The sequence below is a fragment of the Ranitomeya imitator genome, chromosome 1, assembly GCF_032444005.1.
Source record: "Ranitomeya imitator isolate aRanImi1 chromosome 1, aRanImi1.pri, whole genome shotgun sequence".
In the NCBI taxonomy this organism is placed as follows: Eukaryota; Metazoa; Chordata; class Amphibia; order Anura; family Dendrobatidae; genus Ranitomeya; species Ranitomeya imitator.
Genome location: NC_091282.1, coordinates 131,035,709 through 131,063,339, shown reverse-complemented (window position 1 = coordinate 131,063,339; position 27,631 = coordinate 131,035,709). Strand labels below are relative to the sequence as shown.

The window sequence follows — 27,631 nt, the reverse complement described above, 5'->3', positions numbered from 1 at the left end:
GAGCCTGCTCAGTGGAGACATTGGTCCCAGCGCCTGGCTCGGACAGATACTGCATGTTTGGTTACTGCTGCCCTTCCAGGTCCAGACATTATAACCAGTACTGTTCGGCGGCGAGCAGGCGCTCCTGGGACTAAGTCCTGCTTTTCTCCTCCTGAGCATGTCCAAGGGGGGACCTCTCATTGGAGGACAGGGGTCACACACTCAGGTCCTGTAGCAGCTCCTATTGGTCCACTAGGAAGGTCCTGAACTGCTACAGCTATAAAAGGTTCGCATGGCCTCACGGCCATGCGCTAGTATCATTTGTTTGGCAGTTGCCAGTGGATACTCTGCCACACTGTATATAAGTGGTGCAAGTCTGTTTAGCCTTGGGGCTGTATACTCAGGCAGACAGCTAGTGTCAGTGGGGGCAATTAGCCTTGGCTTAGCATCTGGTTCCTTCATGTGCGCGGTTAGCACAGAAGAGTTCCAAAGAAAGCACAGCTTTTAGTTAGGGTTTTAGTCCCTATGTACAGCGCGACTCTGAGGCAACAGAGCTCGCTTTCATTTCACACGGGGTGAAGTTTAACCCACGTGTGAGCTCAGTGTCCATCCGCCATTACTTGCGAACGCACCTCGTATCTATCACCCTATTACTTGGTGCGTTCCGCTAGCCCTAACACACGACATGTGCAGTACTAGTACGGCGCATGTCGTGAAGGGGTTAAGCCTCGTAACCTAGTCACAAAATGCCAAGGACTTTTTGGAAATGATGACAATGTAAAATAGACATAGGGCAAATGATAACTATTATGCATAGTATCTTGGTTAAGGACATAAAAAAAGTAAAAGTTTAAAAATTGCTAGCTCCTAAAAATTTTCAGCAAATTTAATAAAAAAAAAAAAAAATGCTAATTTTATTGACCTAGATTTACGAATATAAATTATATTCTCTCGCTTCCTCAAGCTCAATGTGGACAAATCTGAACTCATTATCTTTCCTCCATCACACATATCTATCTATCAAAATAAATGAAATCACACTTTCCCCTGTCCCCAAAATCCGCTGCCTCGGAGTAACCCTTGACTCTGCCCTGTCCTTCAAACCGCACATCCAAGCTCTCGCCACCTCCTGTCGCCTGCAGTTCAAAAATATTTCCAGAATCCGTCCTTTCCTCAACCCTCACTCTACCAAAATGCTCGTGGCATGCCCTAAAAATCTCCCACCTCGACTACTGCAACATACTCCTCTGTGGCCTACCTTCTAACACTCTCGCACCCCTCCAGTTCATCCTTAACTCTGCTGAGAGGCTAATTAATCTCTCTCCTCGCTACACTCCTGCTTCACCTCTTTGCAAATCCCTTCACTGGCCCCCAACTTCCCAGCGTATCCAGTTTAAATTACTAATACTGACCTACAAAGCCATTACCAAATCCATAACCTTTATCCTCCATATATTTCCACACAAATCTCTCAATATCTTCCCTCACGTAATCTCCGGTCCTCCCAAGACCACCTCCTTTCCTCCACGCTTATTCGCTCCTCACTTAATCGCCTCCAAGACTTCTCCCGAATATCACCCATCCTCTGGAATTCTGTCCCCCAACACATCCGGTTATCCTCTACTTTTAGATCCTTTAAAAGAAACCTGAAAACCCATCTCTTCAAGGAAGCTTACAGCCTGTAAAGACCACACGGCCACCTCAACACCATTGGAGCTACTGCAACCCCCGACCTACTGTCTCCTTCCCCATAATCCTGTAGATTGTAAGCCCGCAAGGGCAGGGTCCTCTTCCCTCTGTACCAGTCTGTCATTGTTAGTTTTGTTTACTGATATTTGTATTTTGATGTAACCCCTTTCTCATGTACAGCACCATGGAATTAATGGTGCTATATAAATAATCATAATAATATGTCACGAAAAAAAAAGTCTCAGAATCACTGGGATATCAGAACCAATTCAGACTTAAAGGGAACCTGTCACCCCGAAAATCGGGGGTGAGGTAATCCCACCGGCATCAGGGGCTTATTTACAGCATTCTATAATGCTGTAGATAAGCCCCCGATGTTACCTGAAAAAGGAGAAAAAGACGTTAGATTATACTCACCCAGGGGCGGTCCCGCTGCTGGTCTGGTCAGATGGGCGTCTCCGGTCCGCTGCGTCGCCTCCCATCTTCTTTCCATGACGTCCTCTTCTGATCTTCAGCCACGGCTCCGGCGCAGGCGTACTTTGCTCTGCCCTGTTGAGGGCAGAGGATAGTACAGCAGTGCGCAGACGCCGGAAAGGTCAGAGGCTCGGCGCCTGCGCACTGCAGTACTTTGTCTGCCCTCAACAGGGCAGAGCAAAGTACGCCTGCGCCGGAGCCGTGGCCGAAGATCAGAAGAGGACGTCATGGAAAGAAGATAGGAGGCGCCGCAGCGGACCGGAGACGCCCATCTGACCAGACCAGCAGCGGGACCGCCCCTGGGTGAGTATAATCTAACGTCTTTTTCTCCTTTTTCAGGTAACATCGGGGGCTTATCTACAGCATTATAGAATGCTGCAGATAAGCCCCTGATGCCGGTGGGATTACCTCACCCGCGATTTTCGGGGTGACAGGTTCCCTTTAACACATAAATTGACACATTTCAGATTTGAAAAATGTCAGTAAGAATAAAATTTGCGTTGGCAAAAAGGGATTTAAAAGGGTAAAATTGCAATTGATTGTAAAAAGGAGAAAACAGGATTTTTGGTTAATCGCCGCAAAATATGTTTCTCTATTGCTTCATTAGGGGACACAGGAATCCATGGGTGTATGCTGATGCCACCAGGAGGCTGACACTATGCACAAAAAAAGTTAGCTCCTCCTCTGCAGTGTACACCCCACCGACCGGCACAAGGTGAATCAGGTGGGCAGCACGGTTGCTCAGTGGTTAGCACTGCAGCCTTGCAGCACTGGAGTTCTGGGTTCAAATCCCACCAAGGACAACATCTGCAAGGAGTTTGTATGTTCTCCCCGTGTTTGCGTGTGTTTCCTCCGGGTTCTCTGGTTTTCTCCCACATTCCAAAGACATACTGATAGGGAATTTAGATTGTGAGCCCCATCGGGGACAGTGATGATAATGTGTGCAAAAACATAAAACTGTAAAGCACTGCGGAATATGTGGACAATATATAAATAAAGAGATTATTATTATAATAATCAGTTAGTGAGAAAGCAGTAGGATAAGAAACATGTAAAAAATAAAGAACTCACACAAATTCAAACTGTAACAATATAATCAGAGCTGTTAAACTTGGGAGGATACTGTGTCCCCCAACGAAGGCTCCGAGAAACAGATTTTATGGTGAGTAACCAAAAATCCAGTTTTCTCTATCGCTTCATTGGGAGGACACAGGAAACCATGGGATGTCCCAAAGTAGTCCGAGGATGGGGGCAGCAAAAAACTCCATTCAGGTCAGACAACCAATCACTGCCGCCTGCAAGATCCTTCTACCTAGGCTGGCATCCGCCGAAGCACAGGTATAGACCCTGTAAAATTGTAGATAGGGCAGCATGGTGGCTCAGTGGATAGCACCGCAGCCTTGCAGCACTGGAGTCCTGGGTTCAAATCCCACCAAGGACAACATCTGCATGGAGTTTGTATGTTCTCCCCGTGTTTGCATGGGTTTCCTCCGGGTGCTCTGGCTTACTCCCACATTCCAAAGACATACTGATAGGGAATTTAGATTGTGAGCCCCATTGGGGACAGTGATGATAATGTGTGCAAAACTGTAAAGCGCTGCGGAATAGGTTAGCGCTATATAAAAATAAAGATTATTATTATTATTATTATGATGGAGGACCAAGCTGCTGCTCTGCAGAGATGCAGGTCAGAGGCTCTATGGTGTACCGCCAGGAGGCGCCCACTGACCTGGAAGAGTGAGCCTTAAACCCAGGAGAAGGCTCTCTGTTCTGACCCAGTATGCCTCCAAATTGCCGTCCGGATCGAGCGAGCAATCATTGCCCTGGAGGCTGGAAGGCCTCTATGCGCACCCTCAGGAATGGCCTAGAAAGAGTCTGTCTTCCGAAAGGGGGGCGGCTGTAGCCAGATAGACCCGCATCGCCCTGACCAGGTCTAACCTGATCAGAGAACGCTAAGGAGGATGAGACAAAGCTGGATGAAAAGGAAGGGAGAATAATATTCTCATTTAAGTGAAAGGCGAACACCAAGCTGGTAAGGAAAGAAGGTATTAGATCGCAAAGCCACCTTATCCTGGTGAAGAGCTAGAAAAAAGGCAGGCTACAGGGAACAGCAGCCAACTTCGAGACGCGACTAATGGAGGTGATAGCCACAAGAAACACCACCATCCAAGACAGAGCCTTCTCGAAGTGGCTCAAAGTCGAACTCCAAGGGCCTCCAGGAGTTACTGGAAGGTCCCAGGGGTCCACAGGATTCCGGTACAGGGGCACGGCATGCTCCACCAAGAATTCTGGTGAAAGATTGGCCCTTTGGAAAGAAGATCCAGTCTGTCTGGGAGCCTCCAGTGGGCGTCCGCAAGAAGACTGACAACTTCTGTGAAATAAGACCTTCTGGGCCAATCCGGTGCTAATAGAGAGACCGGCACCCCTTGAGACAGTAATTCAAGAACGATGGACAGGCTTTCCTGGGCCTGATAAAGGACAGAGCCATGATGAGAATGTCGTCAAGGTGCAGGAAGAGCACTGGACCTCTGATTGCAGAATGGGCAAAACCGTCGCCATGATCTTTGTGAAGAACCTGGGAGTGATTGTGAGCAAGAAAGAGAATGTGACAAACTGAAAATGGTCCTGCTCACCGCAAAACGCAGGAGTCTCTGATGCCCTAGGAAATAAGGGCACGGAAAAAGGCTTCCATAGAGAACAGTGACTCCTGTGGTTCCAAGGAAGCAATTACTGAACGAAGAGACTCCATCCTGAAATGACACAGACAAACTCCTTTTGTTCAGTAATCTTAGATCCAGGATGGGTCATGCGGAAGAAAATCTGTCAGGATTGGTCCTGGGGAATCTACCCTGCACATTACGGGAAGGCCCGGAGGACGAGGATTTAAAAGAAAACCTTTTTCCTAACCTGGCTAGCCTGTAACTTCTCTTGGTGGGAGAACTCCTCCGAAGGGAAACGGTGAAGGGGCCGAAAATACCGAACTCGCACATCAAAGGAGAACAGCGAGGTTTGGCCTGAGGAAGGAGAGAGCTCGTCCCTCCGGTGGCCTCCTTAATAATTTGGTCCAGCTTGGAGCCAAACAGACGAGAACCCTGGAAAGGCAAGTTGGTAAGGGACTTTGAGGATAAAGCCGCTTGCCACACCTTAAGCCAAATGGTCCTTCGGATGGCCACTATATTGCTGGACGCCCGAGCAGCACATGCAGCATAGTCCAGGAAGGCAGATACCATGTACTTCACTGCATGAGCAATTTGGTCTGTGAGGTCGGTCAATTCCTCCAGTCGGGGTCCAGAAAGAATGCCTTGACGGAGCTGTTTAGCCCATGCGGCTACAGACTTTGCCACCCAGATGGAGGCAAAGGCAGGGCACAATGTAGAAGCGGCCGCTTCAAAGGCTGACCTTGCAAATGACTCGGAGACTGTCATTGGTATCCTCGAGGGATGCTCCATCTGTAAGATGAAGGACCATGTTGGTGGACAGTCTGGAAACCGGAGGGTCCACAGTCGGAGAAGCGGTCCAGTTCGCAGTAAGCTCAGGGGAGAAGGGATATAGGATGACAAGGCGCTTCCCTCTTTGGAAGCGTCTGGTCGGGATGTCCTGTTTCCTGGAAAGTACCTCCTCAAATTCCCTAAGAGGGGCAAAGAACTTAGGAGCTGGTCTCGACTGTCTAAACAAAACCGCCTGTTCAGCGAGTTTCCGTAGCGGTATCCTTAATGTTAAAGGTCTGGTTGACAGCCACAATGTGGTTTTGAACCATGTCTCTCATATTACAGGCTCAACCAGAATCCAGGTCTGAGTAATCTTTAAACAGTACATCCGAAAGCGCCACGGCTGATTCCGGAGAAGATGATAGGGAAGTTGGCCACCGGGAGAGGCCAGGGGGAGAGAGGGAGTGGGAGTAAGAACTAGTACAACGCTACTGCTAGACCTATTATGGCCCATGTTGGTAGGCACAGCAGGAGAGTCCTGCGATCCGCTAGTAATGGCGGAGACAGGATTGGGCCCTTTGTCAATAAAGTATACCAAGGTCGGCGACACCCTGCTGAAGTCCATCACAGATTGCGACACAGAGGTAGGCCACACTGGGATAGGGGCGCCACTCTCTCCTGGGGCAGTAGGGGACTCCTGGGTAGCAGGCGCGGGGTGGCTGCTGCAGTCCTGACAGAGGGGAGAGGACTAACCTGAAAAGAGTTTGCATTTGCATGAAGAGCAAACAAAGTGCCTGACAAGAGCAGAAGAGGAAGTAGGAGGGTGAGAGCGCTCCCCCTTAGGATTAGGCATGGTAAGAAGCAGACCCACAAACTAATGACAGAAGGTTAGGGGACAGAGAAGAAAATGAGGAGGAGAGTGTCAGTCTGCAGAGCAGAGCTACTCACAGTAAGATGCCGATCCTTTAAGACTGCTTCCAGGCTGTTGAGGGGCACCAGGAGCAAGTAGGGCTGCAGGGAGAGATGCCAAGATCCCTGCAGAAAGAAGCCACCATCCGTGTCCAAGTGCCGGCAAATGGCGACCACAGGGAAGAGGAGAATGGCACGCAGAGAGGAAAAGCGCACGCAGATTTCGCTCCACTAAGAAGAGAGGAGGGGGAAAGATGCAAAAAAGCCTGCTTCATTGAGATCTGAAAGGGGTGGAGCTAACCGCTGGATGGCGGAGCTAACCCCTGGAGACAGGGAGAGTAGGTGTGACAGCGACGGGCGAGGGAAAGCCCGCCAGAAGATCCCATAAGGGGGTGGAGCTATCGCTGGGGCCGGAGCTACCCACCAGAGACAGGGAGAGGAGGCTTGCCCGAAGACGCCAAGAGAAGTGGGCGGAGCTAACCACTGAGAACTAGGCCGTGCTGAAGCCGGGGCCTAGAGTAGAAAAGACAACCACCGAAACGGGGAGGGCGGCACGGAGGCCCAGAGATTACCCAAAGGTAACCCTGCACCACCAAACCAGCTGGAGGTAAAGAAGGGGGACAGGGCTTGGTATAGACCAAAAAGGTCTATTCCAGAATTCAAAGCCCTAGGAAAACAAACTGCACTGAGTCTAATAAAGAACCCCATTCTAATAAAGGAACCCCATTCTAATAAAGGAAACCTAGGGGGGTAGGACAATCCTTATTTATTTTCTGCACCCATATCTTCTGGTTTATTTTCTTCTTTATCTGAATTTTTCCCTCTGTTGCCTCTAGACCGGAACCTGATGGAAAGGGAGAAAGATGTACCTCTCCATCCTGAAGACAAGTCCATTATTAGACGTCCATGCCTCCTGAAACCGACAGGCTCTGGTTGGTGAGTGAGTAGGATACAGGGGCCAGGACCAAAATTCGGATCACCCTAACACTTTTCCGTGTTAGGGGTTGAGGTCCTGCCCGATAAACGTATGAGGATACTGGGTGGCAGTACACGCCGTACTCAGTCTCTACGTGGGAGTACAGTTGTGACTGTTCACACTGTATCCCTCCAGAGGTAAAGGAGATCCATCTAAAAAATAAAAAAGGGACACATTACTGGAAAACGACGAAAACTGAGGTAGATATGGGTCTAGTGAAAGACCCGTGTCCACCTCCAACTGACACTAAGCTAAACTGATTAACCTAGTGCCAGTCGGTGGGGCGTACACTGCAGAGGAGGAGCTAACTTTTTTTGTGCATAGTGTCAGCCTCCTAGTGGCAGCAGCATACACCCATGGTTTCTTGTGTCCTCGAATAAAGCGATAGAGAAATTCAATTTTTTAAGAATTTTTTATTTTATAGCTTCCTGTCCGTTGCTTAGATTACAGGCCACTTCTACTGGATATCAAAAGGTGTTCGTTCTCCTAGGCAAGGAGCCCAGAACCTACACGCTCTCCTTCTCTACAACCTGCAAGCGCTGATATGAAGCTAGTCGGATAACTGCAGCTTGCAGCATTGAAGAGTGCACAGTTCGGACCAAGCTGCAAGTCCAAACTGTCAATCATGAGTGTAATACCCCTCAGCAAATAGCTGACGGGCTCATGAAAACAATGAAACAACCCCTTTAAGCACCATCCAGGTGTTTAATACAGTGCTGCAGACATATGTCTTAAATATATTCAAGGATAAAGGGAATCTGCATTTTACCCTTCAAAATGAGGTTCTGCAGAACCTGAGGTTTGCATTATAAGGAACATTACACTTAACATTGGAATTTTTAAATGTTCAAATTCTTAATTTTCACCACAAATCTTGAAACAGGGAAAGAGCCAATATCACGCCAAACCACCCAATACCTCCATAGAGAGACATCCAAAAAAAAAAGGAAATGTATCAAATATTTATTAGGCCTATCAGGAGACTCACGACTTAAGGGGTCTTCTGATTTCCTGCTTTGTTACATTTCTGCGAGCCCAAGTGCCATAGATTTAAAATTGATTGGCAGGAAGAATTTGGCAATTGTTCCTCCGTACAACAGTCCTGACCAGGAAATAATGGGGACACAAATTCCCCAATCCAACAGATGATCGCTTATGGGGACTGGAATATCCCTTTAATGAGTCACGTTTTGCTCACTGAACCTCACACATATGGTACATAAGTCACATATACAGGTGGCTTAAATTAATGTATTTTGTGAACATCACCTCTCTGAGGTCCGGGATTGCAGTTTCTAAAAATGTATGTAAAAAATGAAATATAATATTAATAGTAATAATAATAATTCTTACCATCAGACCAAATACAATCTCATCAGTTTTCTTAGTTTTCGACTTTTCCTGCATTTCAGAAATACATAGAAGGTAGTTGCTTGGGGTGTCAGTAAGGACGGTCTCAGCCTCTAGAGAATCATCAATGTCCATCAACGGGCTCACATTTATGATCAGCTCAGGAAAAAAAAATAAAGACAAGTAAGGAAGAAGTGTCTCATTCCAAACTGACAGTACACACTACACACATAGCCTGGTAGGTGATTCAGCCCTATAAAAAAGGAAAAAAAATGGTTATAGGGGCTCTATCCCCCACAAGGTAACGTGCTTAGTTTGAACTGTGAGGAGGGGCGGACTCTCAAAGAGAAAGAGGCTATAAAGATATGTTCCAAAATTTCCATGTGGGAATGTTCGTACCAAAATACCTGTGTGTACACCATGGTCAGACAGTTTTCTCCTCTTAGCTTAAAAAGGAGCCTTTCATCAACAACAACAAAAAAAAGTTATTTCCCAGCAAGCATAGAGGTAATCTGAGGGTAAATACTCTTTCAAACATGTGTCTTTAAGTGCGCGTGTAGGGAATTATGCTCCTGACTGACAGCCTGTTTGTGCAGAGTAGGATGTCAGTCGAAGAGGTGTGAGCAATTACAATGAGCACGCTATGTGGTGAGAGGTGACTAACCCAAGTCCCAGGCCGACCAGATGACGTGAAGGGAGCGAATATAACTTTCATTTCTCCCTGCAGCCGAACATCGAGCCACATATGTTTAAAAGAGAACTTACCCTAAAGATTAATGTATTGCTGGTAGTTTTTTTTTTGCTTAAAGGTTCCTTATAACATATAAAACACTGTCTCACCATGGCATACACACAATAAACTGCCCTCAGAGGTGAATCCCTTTAAAGGGAATCTGTTAGTTGCATTTCACCACTCCTCGAGGATACATAAGTGCATGCTCTTTCAAAGACATGTCCAGTAATACATTTACATGGTCAGTCCATTCCTTCTTTGATGAAAAATCAGTATTTTAATTTATATACAAATGAGACTAAAGAGCTCTTGTAGCTCTATTCCCTGCCAAGCGCCACCTCCTTCTGCTGGGCAGGGACTAGATGAGGCGATACTGGGCGGGGACTAGAGGAGGCGATACTGGGCGGGGACTAGAGGAAGCGATGCTGGGCGGGGACTAGAGGAGGCGATACTGGGCGGGGACTAGATGAGGCGATGCTGGGCAGGGACTAGAGGAGGCGATGCTGGGCAGGAACTAGAGGAGGCGATGCTGGGCAGGGCCTAGAGGAGGCGATGCTGGGCGGGGACTAGAGGAGGCGATACTGGGCGGGGACTAGAGGAGGCGATACTGGGCGGGGACTAGAGGAGGCGATACTGGGCGGGGACTAGAGGAGGCGATGCTGGGCGGGGACTAGAGGAGGCGATACTGGGCGGGGACTAGAGGAGGCGATGCTGGGCGGGGACTAGATGAGGCGATGCTGGGCGGGGACTAGAGGAGACGATGCTGGGCGGGGACTAGAGGAGGCGATGCTGGGCGGGGACTAGAGGAGGCGATGCTGGGCGGGGACTAGAGGAGGCGATGCTGGGCGGGGACTAGAGGAGGCGATACTGGGCGGGGACTAGAGGAGGCGATGCTGGGCAGGGACTAGAGGAGGCGATGCTGGGCGGGGAATAGAGAAGGCGATGCTGGGCGGGGAATAGAGGAGGCAATGCTAGGCGGGGAATAGAGGAGGCGATGCTGGGCGGGGAATAGAGGAAGCGATGCTGGGCAGGGAATAGAGGAGGCGATGCTTGGTGGGGAATAGAGGAGGCGATGCTTGGCGGGGAATAGAGGAGGCGATGCTTGGCGGGGAATAGAGGAGGCGATGCTTGGTGGGGACTAGAGGAGGCGATACTGGGCGGGGACTAGAGGAGGCGATACTGGGCGGGGACTAGAGGAGGCGATACTGGGCGGGGACTAGAGGAGGCGATGCTGGGCGGGGACTAGAGGAGGCGATACTGGGCGGGGACTAGAGGAGGCGATGCTGGGCGGGGACTAGATGAGGCGATGCTGGGCGGGGACTAGAGGAGGCGATGCTGGGCGGGGACTAGAGGAGGCGATGCTGGGCGGGGACTAGAGGAGGCGATGCTGGGCGGGGACTAGAGGAGGCGATGCTGGGCGGGGACTAGAGGAGGCGATACTGGGCGGGGACTAGAGGAGGCGATGCTGGGCAGGGACTAGAGGAGGCGATGCTGGGCGGGGAATAGAGAAGGCGATGCTGGGCGGGGAATAGAGGAGGCAATGCTAGGCGGGGAATAGAGGAGGCGATGCTGGGCGGGGAATAGAGGAAGCGATGCTGGGCGGGGAATAGAGGAGGCGATGCTTGGTGGGGGAATAGAGGAGGCGATGCTTGGCGGGGAATAGAGGAGGCGATGCTTGGTGGGGAATAGAGGAGGCGATGCTTGGCGGGGAATAGAGGAGGCGATGCTTGGCGGGGAATAGAGGAGGCGATGCTTGGCGGGGAATAGAGGAGGCGATGCTTGGCGGGGAATAGAGGAGGCGATGCTTGGTGGGGAATAGAGGAAATGGGGCTAGATGGGGAATAGAGCTGGAGTGACAGAGGCTTCAAATCTACAATAGCTCTTCAGTCTCATTTGCATATCAATTTAAATACTAATTTCTCAGTAATGGAGGAGTGGACTGGTCATGAATAGTTATTGCAGGACTTGTCTTTGAAAGAGATGCAATATAAATACTTTGTGTCCTAAAATCCTGTTGACAGATTCCCATTAACGTTTGAGGCAATGTACTTAGGTCAATGTCAGTGATCAAACACCCTAAGTAAAGTAAAAGGATATCTTCTCCAATGAGCGTTGACTTTGTGTACAAGGCTGTGAGCTGCCTCGTAAATAAAGAATGCTTGTGGTCTCCGGCCGCCTTCAGCGCTGCGGTCTCTGTTTGTTTCACAACTCCAACCTGAAATAAAATAGATGGAAAGGAGAAGAAATTCATAGCAATCTTCTACTGCCATCTGGTGGAGAACCATAGGATGACATGCTAACATGACTTCTCCATGGTGCCGTCACTGCCCCATGGTGCCTAAGTAATCTCAATGCCAACGTCCAGACCGCTCATTGGCTTCATCGGCATTTTATGTAATAATGACTAGAATGGAAACGTCCCGATACACATAAACTTACTTTAAATCCTTTTGCCACGAGACGCCTGACATGGACGAACAACCTGTGGGTGGGAATACTCGCCGTCATAAAGTTGTGGTCTAGGTGGCAATAAATGTTCAGTTCTCGCGCTGCAATCTGTAAGAGGTTACAAAGCAGAATATTTCACAAAGAGGTGAACATGGCAGATCCCATATCAGATCATATCACATAGTGCGGCTCGATAAACATATAGTAGCGAATAGATTTATATTTGCCATGTAAATGACCCACACTGGACCAAACGCATCTATTACACACGTCCTGCACGTTGTGAATGCCTGAGAACCAGAAGTCTTCATTAACCCATACATGTCGATATTGGTTTAGGCATCAAGACGATGTAACAGCATTACCTCTAACCATTATACATGCAAACTACTCATTACCAAAATATACATCACAGCCTATAGTAAGAAAAATGAACCAAGCACCAACATAACATCTATGGCACTCTATGGTGATGGAGTGGCTCAAAGGACTTTTAAAGGAAATCTTAAAATCTGAGAACAGAAAGTAGGAACAAAGACCCCTATTCCAGTGATGTGTCACTTAGTTTATTCGGTGCAGCAGTTGCGATACAATCAGAATTTAGATGTAGCTTGCAGCAGAGCTCAAAAGCTGGCCCCTGCCCACACCACAGCTTTCTGTGTACACCGTATAGTGACAGTAAGCTGCTAATCAGAGGAGGGGGTGTGGCTGGACTAGGAGGCACAGGAGCTGTAGTCCAGCAGTGATAATCTACTGCCGATAAAACATTAATTGTACTGAAACAACAACAGACAGCCTAATAAGTGACATCCTTGAAATCAGTGTCTCAGTCCCTACGTCATTCTGCCCTCAGATTACATAGCAAAACCTGCAGACAGATTCCTCAAGTTTAAAAGTTATTCCGTATTCACAGGAGTGCCAGAGAGCGCGGAGAGCAGCACTTAGCTGAACTTCGGCGCTCCTAATAGAACGAATGGAGCAGATGTGCGCAGGATCGACCGCCGCTCCAATCAGCTGGGGTTCTTCATTCTGGAGATCAGTGGGGCCACAGAGGTCAGAAAGTGATCCCCCGTCATCTGGATGGGATATAACTTTCATGTAAGAACACCCACTTACGGTAAATGATAACGGCCATACTACGCTCTACACTAACAACCCTTCAAGGTCTGGACATTATGTCGTATTTGGGCTTGTGCCAAGAGCTATTGCTTTTCTTACTTTTCCCTCCACACTGCCATATGACGGCTTGTTTTTTCGTAGATGAGTTTTGAATGACTCCATAAGGGTCATGTCGGACAGTCGGGTCTGATCGCGTGAATCACTTACGGAGCTATAAAACAACGCTTGCTGCTGGGAAGTACAAACTTAGCGTGGCCAGGACGAAGGCTTCTTAGCAGTCCGAAACACGCAAGACTGTCACGTATGATTTTTCCCCCTGTATTCTTTTATCCATTTTTATGAAGATGTTCCGTTAATGAAGACCTTGTTGGTTCTGGTTTGCAACATTTTTTCTATCAATTTACTCAAACTCGAGGACACCGGAGGTTTCCGAGCGTCACTCTATACTTATTCCTCCTGCATTTCTTGTCGTGGTGTTCAGCAGATAATCCCTTCCTCTTTGCTTTCTTCTAGGGGGTCTCCACACATGGTGGGGGACACCTGGGTTATATAGGCGTCATCTCTTTCAATCAGCAGCAAACAAACTAAGCTATGATCACTGCAGTTTAACCTCTTAAATGCCACTGCCCATCTCCGACATCAGAAGTTAAAGCGGAAGGTTCCTGAAGCTCAGGTTTGGGCGCCCGTCAGTACCCGCTCTCTGTGAGGCAATAGCCGGGTGATGATGGGTCTAAACGGTCAGGAGAGCAGCTGGGGCTGTCAAATGCAGCCACAGATTTTTTTTCTGATACTTTAAAAAGAAAAAAAAAAAAACTCCAGTGTGAAGACACCCTAAGGAAATAAGAAATGTGCATACAAGGTATCAGAACGGTCCGCTCTGCAAAGATGCTCGTTGGACTGAGGGGCAGCATGGTGGCTCAGTGGTTAGCACTGCAGCCTTGCAGCACCGGGGTCCGGGGTGGGGTTCAAATCCCACCAAGGACAACATCTGCAAGGAGTTTGCATGTTCTCCCCGTGTTTGTGTGGGTTTCCTCCGGGTTCTTCGGTTTCCTCCCACATTCCAAAGACATACTGAAATTACATTGTCAGCTCCAATGGGGACAGTGAGGACAATGTCTGTAAAGAACGGCCGAATATGATGGATATACAGTAGTGTTCAAAACACAAGTTAATCACAAAATCTTTGCACTAGTTTTCATTTCCAGCATTGGGACCATTGCATACTGTTGTCTAATTCAAAACATGAAGATAAATGTAGATAATTTTGAACTATTTAACAGAAATCAACAAAAAAATGAACATTGAGCTGTTCTAAAAACTGGTGTCTGCATTTATCTTTACAAACTCACAATATGTACTATTTGTTGTGGATTTAGCATTCCTGTGAATCACTGACCTAATATTTAGCTGTTACCCACAGTTTTATTTAGAACTGCCTCAGATCTATATTGCATGGAGTCAACCAACTCCTGGCCTCTGTCACCTGTTATTCCAGCCCAGGATTCTCAGACTACACCCCACAATTTCTGGGCATTTGTTGCCTCTGAAACAGCATTTTTAATATTACCCCACAAATGTTCTATTGGATTAAGGTCCAGGGATTGGACTGGCCACTCAACCTCAATTTTGTTGGACTGGAACCAAGATTTTCCTTGTTTACTGGTGTGTTTAGCATCATTGTCTTGTTGAAAACCCATTTCAAGGACATATCCTCATCAGTGTGAGGCAACATGACCTCTTCATGTATTTTAATATATACAAACTGGTCTATGATCCCTGGTATGTGGTAAATAGGTCCGGCTCCATAGTAAGAGAAACATGCCCTTATCATGATGCTTCACCGCCATGCTTCACTGTCTTCAGAGTGTACAGTGGCTTCAATGCAGAGTTTGGGGGGAGTCTGATGAACGGTTTGCAGCCCTTGGACCCAAAAAGAACAATTTTACATTCATCAGTCCACAAAATTTTTCTCATTTCTCTTTAGGCCAGTTGATGTGTTCTTTGGCAAATTGTATCCGCTTCAGTACATGTCTTTTTTACCAGTGGGACTTTGCAGGGACCTCTTGATAAGAGATTAGCTTCACACAGGCCTCCTCTAAAGGCCCCTTCACATTAAGCGACGCTGCAGCGATACCGACAACGATCCGGATCGCTGCAGCGTCGCTGTTTGGTCGCTGGAGAGCTGTCACACAGACCGCTCTCCAGCGACCAACGATGCCGGTAACCAGGGTAAACATCGGGTAACTAAGCGCAGGGCCGCGCTTAGTAACCCGATGTTTACCCTGGTTACCATCCTAAAAGTAAAAAAACAAACAGTACATACTTACCTAACGCTGTCTGTCCTCCAGCGCTCTGCTTCTCTGCACTCCTCCTGTACTGTCTGTGTGAGAACAGCGGCCGGAAAGCAGAGCGGTGACGTCACCGCTCTGCTTTCCGGCTGACCGACGCTCACAGCCAGTACAGGAGGAGTGCAGAGCACAGCGCTGGAGGACAGACGGCTGTAGGCAAGTATGTAGTGTTTGTTTTTTTTTACTTTTAGGATGGTAACCAGGGTAAACATCGGGTTACTAAGCGCGGCCCTGCGCTTAGTTACCCGATGTTTACCCTGGTTACCAGTGAAGACATCGCTGGATCGGTGTCACACACGCCGATCCAGCGATGTCAGCAGGAGTCCAGCGACGAAATAAAGTTCTGGACTTTATTCAGCGACCAACGATCTCCCAGCAGGGGCCTGATCGTTGGTCGCTGTCACACATAACGATTTCATTAACGATATCGTTGCTACGTCACAAAAAGCAACGATATCGTTAACAATATCGTTATGTGTGAAGGTACCTTAACATCACAGGTAACTTGAGGCCGTCATTGATCATCCTGGAGCAGATCATTGGCTGAGCCTTTGTGATTCTGGATATTCTTCCAGCCATTCGAAAGGTAGTCTTCCGTTTTCTTCCACGTCTCTCTGGTTTGGCTTTCCATTTTAAAGCATTGGAGATCACTTTAGCCGAACAGCCTATCAATGTCTGCACTTCATAAGTTTTACCCTCTCCAATCAACTTTTAATGAAAGTGCGCGGTTGTTCTGAGCAATGTCTCAAACAACCCATATTTCTCAGGCTTTTAAGGAGAAATGGATGTACAACATGCCCTGGCCTCACCCTTAAATAAGGGCCATCTGATTCACACCTGTTTCTTCACAGAATGATTGCCCTAACTGAACTCTACACAGCTATTATTTTGAACACAGCCCCTTTCAATTAATTATTCTAATACACAGACTCAAAAACATGCAGATCATGAATGCGGAGTCTAGTGGTTTTCTAAGAATCTACTGAACCAAATGATATATTGTTTGACATGTGGTAATATAATTTATATCAAAAACAGTGATTAATCTGGATAGTCATATTGGACTGCTATTATTTTGAACACTACTGTATAAGTGAGCAGAATAAATAAGATGTTAGAAAGAAAGTAAATATGCATTGTAATGTAAAAACAATTTGCTTTGCACATGTTCCATCTTTTGTAATGTCTTAACCATTTCACGTATGTAAGAATCTTGGAAACCAGTCACTATTTTATCCATACAAACAATCAAACAAACAGCTGGCGACAAGGCCATGTGCTCAAACCCAAAGTCATCAGCCCCTCACAGGTGACCACATAGGAGTCTCACTGACCTCAGCATCTTCTCCGAAGAAACGGTATTTGTAACCACATTCAACACACAAAATAGCGTCCTTATACTTCTCCTTTATTTCCAAGTACTGCTCCTCCAGAGGGGTGTAAACACTTTTAGTTCTGCGGTTGGGGTTTTTTGGTTCTGAACCTGAAGCTTGTTCTTGATTTCTGGAAGAAGGACATGTAGTTGGCGTCTTTAAGAAGACGTTTTCTGCCTGTAAGATAACCACATAAAGTTATTGAGAATAACGCAGTCTAAATTGTAGAGACTTTATTTTTTTACCTTTTGGGACACTTGTACATTTTTCTTTTTGAGGCTTCAGAACTTGTTCCCATGTTGTGTTTTTGCTGCATTTTTTCTCAGGGGTAAAAAAAACCCTGCACCTTACAGCACCAGCAAAGTGACTGAGATTTCTGGATCTGGTGCACACGCTGTTTATCTTTTCCTTGCAGATTTGAACCATCAAAGCATTTTTATCTGCAGGATGTTTTTGCAGCTTTTTTCACCCTTTGAAATGAATTGATAAAAAATGTGCATTTTTGTATAATTTTATTTGCAAATTTTACTCAGTATTTTTCCTGCAGACGCTCTAGTTTTTTGGTACAGAAAAACAGGGATTTTTGTGTACTCACCGTAAAATCCTTTTCTCCGAGCCAATCATTGGGGGACACAGGACCATGGGTGTTATGCTGCTGCCACTAGGAGGACACTAAGTATAGCTCCTCCCCTACAGTATACACCCTCCTGCTGGCTCCAAGTGAACCAGTTTGGTAATAAAGCAGTAGGAGCTTAACATTTAACCAAGATGAACTATGTCAAAACCAAGCCAACACAGAAAACCAAAGCCATTAGGCTAACAGGGTGGGTGCTGTCTCCCCCAATGATTGGCTCGGAGAAAAGGATTTTACGGTGAGTACACAAAAATCCCTGTTTCTCCTACGCCTCATTGGGGGACACAGGACCATGGGACGTCCTAAAGCAGACCTTGGGTGGGGAACAATCAACTGTAATTGCTCCTTGTACCCACAGGTTACAGATGCGACACAGCCGCCTGCAAAATTCGTTTGCCGACAGTCGCATCTGCCGAGGCCTGAGAATGAATATGGTAATGTTTTGTAAACGTATGCAGACTGAACCAGGTCGGAGCTCTGCAAACTTGTGCTGCCGGATGGCCCAAGACGCACCCACTGACCGAGTGGAATGAGCCTTAATCCCTGCTGGGACAGATATGACCTCTGACTCGGTAGGACTCCTGAATAGCTGAACGAATCTATTTGGCTATTGTCGCGTTGGAAGCGGGAAACCCCTCCCGGGAGCACAAACAGGGCATCCGACCTGCGGGAGGACGCCATCCGCGAGACATATCTCTTGAGAGCTCTCACTAAATCCAGTGTGTGGAAGGTTTTCCAAGTGCGATGATAAATGCGCATAGACGTAGGCTTTCTAGCGCTGATCATGGTAGAGATGACTTCCGGAGAGAAACCTGCCTGGGTTAGAACCCAGGACTCAACGGCCATGCCGTCAAACACAGGGCCTCGGAGTTCTGGTGGTAAATGGGGCCCTGTGATAGCAGGTCTGCACGATTCGGTAATCGCAAGGGAACATCGGCGACTAGTTGAACTAGTTCCACGTACCACGCCAGGCGCGGCCAATCTGTCGCAATCAGGATTACCGGTACTACCTCTGCTCTGATCTTCTTGATGACTCTCGGCAGTATAGGGAGCGGGGGAAATATGTACGGAAGCCGAAAATGATGCCACGAGAGTAGGAGTGCATCTGCCCTGATTGCTGCTGGATCGTGGGACCGAGCTATGAAGTTGGGAACCTTGGAATTTAGCCGTGAGGCCATCAGATGCACGTCCGGAGTTCCTAAACGACAGCAGATCTGGTGGAAGATCTCCAGATGGAGAGACCACTCCCCGGAGTCGAGGCATTGACGACTGAGGAAATCTGCCTCCCAATTGTCCACTCCCGGGATGTGAACCGCAGAAATCATTGAGCGGTTTTCCTCGGCCCAACGGAGAATGTAGCCTACCTCGTTCATGGCTGCAATACTGCGGGTTCCCCCTTGTCAGTTGATGTATGCCACTGCAGTGACATTGTCGAACTGAATCCTGATGGGACGACCCGCCAGGAAGGGATGGAATTGTAGAAGAGCTAACCTGATTGCACGAATTTCCAAGATGTTGATCGGAAGGGGTGATTCCTGAAGTGACCAGCGGCCCTGAGCAGTGTGATGTAGTTACACCGCTCCCCAGGCTAGAAGACTGGCATCTGTTGTCACAACTAGCCAATGTACAGGAAGAAAAGACTTCCCTTGATTCAGGGAGGACTTTAATGTCCACCACCTGAGAGACTGTCAGACTCGGTGGGGAAGGAAGAACCGATGGTCAAGGGAGAACGGGTTCCTGTCCCAAACAGCCAGGAGGGCATGCTGTAAGGGACGGAGGTGTAATTGGGCAAATGGAACCGCCTCCAAGGCTGCTACCATCCTGCCGAGGACTCTCATACTGAAGCGCAGAGAGTGAGTGCGAGGTTGAGAGAGCTTCTGAGCTTCCCGCTGTAAGGCTGAGATCTTTTCCGGGGGAAGAAGCACCAACCCCTGGGACGAGTCCAGTATCATTCCTAGAAAAGGAAATTGGCTGAGCCGGTACTGGGGAAGACTTTTTGAAGTTTATCTTTCAACCCAGGCAAGAAAGAGAATCTATTGTGATGTTCACAGCCTCCTTTCAGGCGTGGAAAGAGGGGCCTTTGATAAGGATATCGTCTAGATACAGTAGCACCATCATGCCTCGGTTGTGAAGGATGGCCACGGTGGCCGCCATGACCTTGGTGAATACTCTGGGAGCGGTGGCGAGGCCGAAGGGCAAAGCAACAAATTGGAAGTGTTGTTCCTGAACTGCGAAGCGAAGGAACCTCTGGTGAGAAGGGAAAATTGGAATGTGGAAGTACGCGTCCTGGATGTCTATAGACGCCAGGAACTCGCCTTTTTCCATGGAGGCGATGACAGAACGAAGCGATTCCATTCGGAACCGTCGTACCCTAACAAACTTGTTTATCAGTTTTAGGTCCAGTATGGGCCGTACTGTACCGTCCTTCTTTGGAACTATGAACAGGTTTGAATAAAAACCTTGAAACCTTTCGCTTTGAGGGACCGGGATAATAACCCCGTCTTCTTTTAGAGAGCTTATGGCCTGGAAGAACTCTTATGCCTTTGCCCTGGGAGAAGACAGGAAAAAGCAATTTCTTATCCCAGGGACGAGGACCTCCCAGCGCCTCGGCCCCGCAGGTATACTCATGGCAGATGCGGTGGGCCGGTGCTCAATCCACCGTTGCCATAGTCAGGGAGGGGGGTGGAGAGCTTCTGCCGCCTTCCATCATCCGCTATAACAGTGGTGATGCAGTGGGGGGCTGCACGGACGCCATAAACATCATGTCCAGCTATGCACCTGGCTCCAGGAAAGGTAGATGGAGGGCTACTCCATGTGGTCGCCTGCTATGGAGGGGGGAGATTGGAACGCAAAGGAACAGTCGCCCGTAAAGTGAGCTCAGGGCTGGCATTGAGAAGTGCAGTCAGCGGCATCCAGAGAAGCGGTCACTAGAAAATCCCCAGCTCTGGCTATCTGAGTAACAAGGTCTGCTACCTCGGGGGGAAGATTGGTATCCAGAACAGCTGAAGACAAGACCTCAGCCCAATGGGTCATAGCCTTAGCCACCGACGTAGCGGCAAAAGATGGAAAGAGTGCTGCTGCTGAGGCTTCAAAAGCTGAAAGAGCCATATTGTTGATCTGACGATCGGTGGGGTTTTTAATCAAGGCGCCCTCTGAAGAGGATAAAATAGATTTAGTAGCTAGGCGCGATACCGGAGGAGACTGTGACCAATCTTTTCTTAGATCAGGAGCAAAGGGATATTTTGAGTCCATGGGCTTTTGCCCTGTGAAGCGTTTATGTGGACGGATCCTATGGGATTCAACGATTTCCTTAAATTCGGGATGATTGGCGAACACTCTGTGAGCCCGCTTGGTCCTCTTAAAGGACACAGCATGATCCGTTTTAGATAAAGGTTCCTCGTCTAGCTTCAGGGCCTTGTTTACTAACTCAATGAGAGAGTCGAGAGTCTCCTGATCGTGTTGAAATTCCGGATCTAGGGACATGTCAGAATCGTCCTCTGAGCCAGGTTCTCTACTAGCCCCAAGGGAGGGGGAGCGAGAAAAGGAACTCTCAGAACCAGATTCTCGGTGATGGTCTGGGGACAAGGCATGAGTCCTTTTCCTGGAAGAGCGAGAGCTCCTTGGTAAGGTACTGCCCCTAGTGTACAAGGGGTTCTGATCATCGGAGGCGTTGTACGTAAGAGTGCCCTGGTTAGAGGAAGGGTCTCGGAACGAGTGTAACGCTTTGGCCAGGGATGCCATAGACCGGGTAAGGGAGGTAGCCCACTCAGGGGGACTAGGCTCACTGGGTTCGTTATCAGTAACAGCTGGTTCCTGAGCAGTCACCGGTTCACAAGCTGAGCAAAACGCAGTATTGTGATCCCAGAGTAGAGAAACCTTACAAGAGGTACAAGCAGCAAAAAACAGTGTGGGTTTTCCCAGACTTTTTGTTAGGCTTTGATTGAGACAGTGTAGCCTTGAGGAGAGCGCTTACTAGCAGGGGAAGGGTTAAGCTATGTTTCTGCAGCTTACCCAGGTCCTGTGTCTTGAGTCCCCAGGGGAGGTCCGCAATGTGTCCAGCGAAATCACTAATCCCTGAAGGTGTGATTCAGAACGCTGGAGCAGCGCTGCAGCATCAGCCCTGTGGGTGTCCAAAGATGGCCGCCGAGATCAGGAAGAGAAGGCGCTTCTCGCAGAACGAGAAGCGCCAGAGAGAGTGGACGGTGGTAACCGCCGGTGGGAGGAGCCAACGTTCCGGCCTGGACGAGAGAAAAGCTGGGGGCTAAATTTTAAGCTTGCGGTTGTGGTTTGGCGCTATTTGTGCGGACCGACAGGATCCACGCACCCAGGCTTTAAAGGTATCTGTAGACCTCCCTTATCCTAGGGACCAGGACCTCCCAGCGCCTCGGCCCCGCAGGTGTACTCACGGCAGATGTGGTGGGCCTGCGCTCAATCCGTCGCCGTAGTCAGGGAGGGGGTGGAAAGCTTCTGCCGCCTTCCATCATCCGCTATAACAGTGGTGATGCAGTGGGGAGCTGCACGAACGCCATAAACATGATGCACCTAGCTCCAGAAGAGGTAGATGGAGGGCTACTCCATGTGGTCGCCTGCTATGGAGGGGGGAGATCGGAACGCGAAGGAACCGTCGCCCGTAAGGTGAGCTCAGGGCTGGCATCCAACGGTGCAGGAAAGGGTACGGGGAGGGACGCTCCGCGTTGTCGCCTGTTGATGGTTCGGGGGAGATCGGAATCTAGAAAGCATCCGTCGCCCCCATTTGCTCCATTGAGGGAAAAATAGAATAAAAATTAAAATGGTGGGGTCTGAAAGCAGACCCAAGTGCTACCTACAGACACTAAGCAAGAACTGGTTCACTTGGAGCCAGCAGGAGGGTGTATACTGCAGGCGAGGAGCTATTCTTTCTGTATTACTAAGGCCATGTTCACACTTTGTAAACATATAACCCTGACCCATTACCCTACCTGTGGGATGGGTAACACCCTACTCAATCATTAAACATACTGATCAGCTAGGCAATTATTAAACTGCGTGCTAAATCAAAGAGTGTTTTGATTCTTTTCAATAAAAAGTTATAGCTTTATTAATACAAACAAATACAGACAAATACAAAAAATAAAACAATGCCTCAAAACCATACAGATAAATATAATGGCAGGTAGGCGTAGAGCAAAATCTAATAGCAGCGAGGGAGCAAGAGATAAAATAAACATTCTTTAATAAATCAGATTTTTCAACAATAGAGCACTGCATGTACCTGTGGATGTCATTACACAGGATAAGAAACCTAACGGTACATATTACCTTAGAATGCGGTGCTCCCCGCTAACAACCGCACGTGGCACGCCAATTCCTGCCGAACCCCGACGCGCGTTTCGCGATAGCTTCCTCCTGGGGGCGTGATCTATCAGCATGTGTACGGTTGTTTAATCCACATTTTAAATACTAAGTGCATAAATTTGATAGCACTTTGGTTCAGGATTCATTCAAGCAACATTCAATAGAGCATGCGGTTTGAGCCTCTATCTCTTCATCTCGCTGGAGTTGGTATAATTACAAATAGTTGACTTAAATATTGAAATTCTTCATAAATTGGTGATTTGAAGTTAGTGGAGGTATTTTCTCAGCTTGCTCTATTGTTGAAAAATCTGATTTATTAAAGAATGTTTATTTTATCTCTTGCTCCCTCGCTATTATTAGATTTTGCTCTATGCCTACCTTCCATTATATTTATCTGTATGGTTTTGAGGCATTGTTTTATTTTTTGTATTTGTCTGTATTTGTTTGTATTAATAAAGCTATAACTTTGTATTGAAAAGAATCAAAACACTCTTTGATTTAGCACGCAGTTTAATAATTGCCTAGCTGATAAGTATGTTTCATGTTCACACTTTGCGGTTTTTACCGCGGAACCAGGGTGGATAAAAATCAATGTTTTTTTTTTTAATTAAAAAAAAAAAAAAAATCGGATTTTTTTTTATTTAAATCGGATTTTTTTCAATAAACTGCTTTTTGAGGAAAATATTTTACCATCCAAAGGTTCTTCCATCATGAGATAAAGCGGAGTTGTTTAACTCAGTAGAATAAAGGCTGTATATGTGTAACATTCACAATGCCATGCTCTTCCAGAGGTTTCTGTAGGATTAGTGGGCAGTTTCTCTCCTATATTATCACAGACGCTCGCTTTACTTACGCAGTTCTCAAAACTGAATTTGACTCCGCAGAGGTCCCAGCCTCTTCACGGCAAAAATGTTACAACATGAACAGAGTTGAGAAAAAGACCTTAATCCTATTGTTCTACAAACCTATGAATACAGAATCAACCCCTTCAGTGACAAGTCCAAGAAGTTAGACAATATGTTTCTGATTGTTTGGAGTGTAATAGATCTGCACAACACAAGAAGAATGTGAATCTAAGTGTGAGGAGGAGGAAGGGCAAGCAGACAAGAAAATGAAAGTAAAACTTTGAGCACAATACTGCAGCATAGCCACAGACAGACAAGTCTGGATCTGTTTGTGTGTACGATCTGAGGTTTATTACATTATTTCCTTATAATAGCAGCAGGCCGTAAAAGAGACCCAGTTTGGGAATATTTTAATGAAGCTCCTTCGCCTATCGGTAAGGCAGGTATGCGTGCAAAATGCAAATGATGCAACAAAGAGATGCAAGGCCTGGTGGCGCGAATGAGGCAACATCATGAGAAGTGCGGTGATGAAGAGGACCAAAGAAACACTTCTGAACAGGCAGGATCTTCAGGTTGGTAAACATTTTTATTGAATCCTATTTCTAAAGACTGAACTGTCATGTGTGAGAAAAATTATAGTTCTTATTATTACTGCATGTTACTGTCATTTGGTACAGTTATGAAGAAAAACAAATATTCCTTTTGGGGCAGGGGCAGTGATGTGTTGTGTACAATAAGCAGAAATTGTATAAACATTAAAATAACAGCATTGACTTTTTTGTTTAGGGGAATTAATGGATTCTGGAAACTATCCACCTCCAAGATCACCATCATCCTGTTCTACAGTTTCAGAGTTATCCATCCAGGATAGTGCTTCATTAGCAGCAGCATCATCATCAGACACCCACAGCCACATATCACCATCACCCAAAAGGAAGAAAAAACCTTTACCTCCTGGAACCACCATAGATAGGTTTGTGATAAGAACTAGCAGATTAGAAAAAGAGTTGATTGATGAAAAAATTGCCCAGTTTATTTATGCAATGAACTCTTCTTTCCGTCTGACTGAGAACCCACATTTCATTAATATGGTTCAGTCACTGAGACCAGGATACAGTCCACCCAGCAGAGCTGATGTTGCAGGGAAACTGCTGGATCAAGTGTATGACAGAGAAATGGAGCAATGTGCAACAGCTCTGGAGGGTAAAATTGTTAACCTAAGTATTGATGGGTGGAGTAATGTCCACAATGATCCTATTGTATGTGCTTGTATAACAAGAGAAGGTAAAGTCTTCCTTGCACAAACAACTGATACGTCAGGAAATGCAGACACAGCAGAATACTTACAAGAAGTGGCAGTAAAAGCTATAACGACATGTGAACAAAAATTCAAATGTCTAGTACGCAGTTTGGTCACTGACAATGCTGCAAACGTATCCAAGATGAGAAGAGATTTAGAAGAGAAGGGAGGGAATACAAAGCTGCTAATAACATATGGTTGCAGTGCTCATTTGCTGCACCTCTTAGCCAAAGACTTAAGTGTTCCAGAAATAAAGGCTAATGTTGTTGAAATTGCTAAATACTTCCGTAATAATCATTTTGCTGCAGCAGCTCTGAAAAGGATGGGTGGAACCAAGCTATCGCTCCCACAAGATGTTAGATGGAACTCTGTGGTGGACTGTTTTGAGCAGTATATCAAAAACTGGCCTATTCTGATGACACTTTGTGAAGAAAATCGAGATAAAATAGATGGCACTGTCACGGCCAAAATCCTCAACATTGGGCTTAAGAGAAATGTTGAACATATGCTGAGCTTCCTGAAACCCATCTCTCAAGCTTTAAACAAAATACAGAAAAATAGCTGTTTTATTGCGGATGCTGTTGAAATTTGGAAGGAACTGAGTGAACACTTAAAAACAGAACTACACATGGACAGAATTAACCCCTTAATGACCGCCAATACGTCTTTTAACTGACCTGAGATATAAGAGAATAGCCTCCCCATACAGATGACAATCCAGCATCTGTCGGTTGTACACTATAGCTGACAACTTGCTGTACCAGCCACGATCAGTATTTGCACCATCTAAATCTGTTTAACCCCTTAGATGCTGCTGTCAATAGTGACTACTTCATTATAAATGGTTAACAGAGTGTGGGGGCTTCTTCTTTGTCACAATTGGTGCCCTCAGATCATGATTTTGTTGTCCTGATGTTTGCCATGGCAATTCATGACCAAATAGTGGCCTTAGAGTCTGACGGCTGTAGTAATCTGTTTAGACGTTAGCAACATTTAGGTGGTAAAAATACACATTTTCATTTCTGTCATACCACTTTGCATTAATTCCTGTAAAGCACCTGAAGGGTTAATAAACTACCTGACAGCAGTTTTCAATATGTTTAGGGGTGCTGTTTTTAAAATGGTATCACGTTTGTGGGTTTCCCAATATATGGGACCCCTAAAGTCACTTCAAACATGGATAAGTCCCTAAAAAAATAAATTTTGTAAATTTCTTTGAAAAAATGAAAAATTGCTGCTACATTTTTAAACCTCCTAAAATGCTAACAAAATAAAATAACATTTTACAAATGGTCCTGATGTAAAGCAGACATGTGGGAAATGTTATTTATTAATGGTTTGCTGTTGTATGACTATCTGGATTAAAGGGATAATCATTCAAATTTAGAAAATTGCTAATTTTTTAACATTTTTCTCAAATTTTTGATATTTTTTATAAATAAACACAAAAAATGTTGAACAAAATTTACCATTATCATAAAGTATAATGTGTCACGAAAAAACAATCTCAAAATCACTGGGATTTGTTGAAGCGTTGCAGAGTTATTACCACATAAAGTGACACTGGTCAGATTTCAAAAATTTGGCTCGGTCACTAAGGGGTTAAATTACAAGCAGTAAACAAACGAATGGGACAAGCACTGACTCCAGCTCATTTTTTGGCAAATATTGTCAATATCCAATATCAGGGTCAAAACCTAAGTGCTGAGGAAGAGGAGTTAGCTATGACATGGGTATCCAGCAATCATCCATCTTTAATGCCATCTATAATAAACTTCAGAGCTAAGGGGGAACCATTCAAGAAATATATGTTTGCTGAAGATATTTTAAGGAAGGTCACACCAGTAAACTGGTGGAAGTCACTTAAGCGCTTGGATTTAGAGACTGTTCAAGTAATGATTTCACTTTTAACAGCAGTAGCTTCTTCTGCAGGCGTTGAAAGAATATTCTCTTCCTTTGGACTCATTCATTCTAAATTGAGAAATCGGTTGGGACCCAATAAAGCAGGAAAGCTTGTTTTTCTTTTCCAGATTATGAATAGGAACAAAGAAGAAGATGATGATGAAGATGACGACAAGTGAGCTACAGAGGACAGCAAGGACAGTAGTATTTAAGTTTTTCATGTGTCGGCTGGGCTGACAGGCTAAGTTTCTTATAATATATATATATTTTGTTTAGCCAAATTAGTTAACAAACATGGATGTTTGTTTAAGCAAATAACTTATGCTGTAATGTTGTTATTGTTTCAGTTGAATAAATCTATTTAAATTGTTATTAAGGTCAGGATTATTTTTCTCCTTCCTAAGTACAACAGAACAGTGGTGTCCAAATATGAATGATTAACCCATTAAACTGGGGAGAAAAAAGTAATATAAAAAGTGATTCTAAAAATCTTCATCTACTTGCATGTTAAAGTAGCAAGAACTAGTTTAGGTAGAAACTTTGATTTAAATCACTGATTTAAATCAAGCCTTACTGACTAGTGATTTAAATCGTGATTTAAATCAGTTAGATTTAAATCAAATCCACCCTGCGCGGAACCGCGGCGATTTTGCAGCTGCGGGTCCGCTGCAGTTTCCATTGCGTTTACAGTAACATGTAAACCCTATGGAAACCGCAAACCGCTGTGCACATGCTGCGGGAAAAACCGTGCGGGAACGCAGGGGTTTACAACCCGCAGCATGTCACTTCT

The 27,631-nt window shown here is 46.3% G+C and overlaps 1 protein-coding gene across 3 annotated transcripts in view; it reads right to left on the bottom strand.

Annotated features, from left to right (window-relative positions):
• Nucleotides 1–27,631, bottom strand: part of MSH3 (mutS homolog 3) — a 289,806-nt gene that overhangs the window by 256,508 nt on the left and 5,667 nt on the right. For all 3 annotated transcript variants that reach the window (XM_069751007.1, XM_069751017.1, XM_069751025.1), the window contains exons 4-7: nucleotides 16,788–17,003; nucleotides 11,978–12,094; nucleotides 11,636–11,753; nucleotides 8,809–8,954 (exon numbers count right to left, since the gene is read on the bottom strand). In XM_069751007.1, the coding sequence (XP_069607108.1) occupies nucleotides 8,809–8,954; nucleotides 11,636–11,753; nucleotides 11,978–12,094; nucleotides 16,788–17,003 (597 nt within the window). The remainder of the gene's footprint in view (nucleotides 1–8,808; nucleotides 8,955–11,635; nucleotides 11,754–11,977; nucleotides 12,095–16,787; nucleotides 17,004–27,631) is intronic.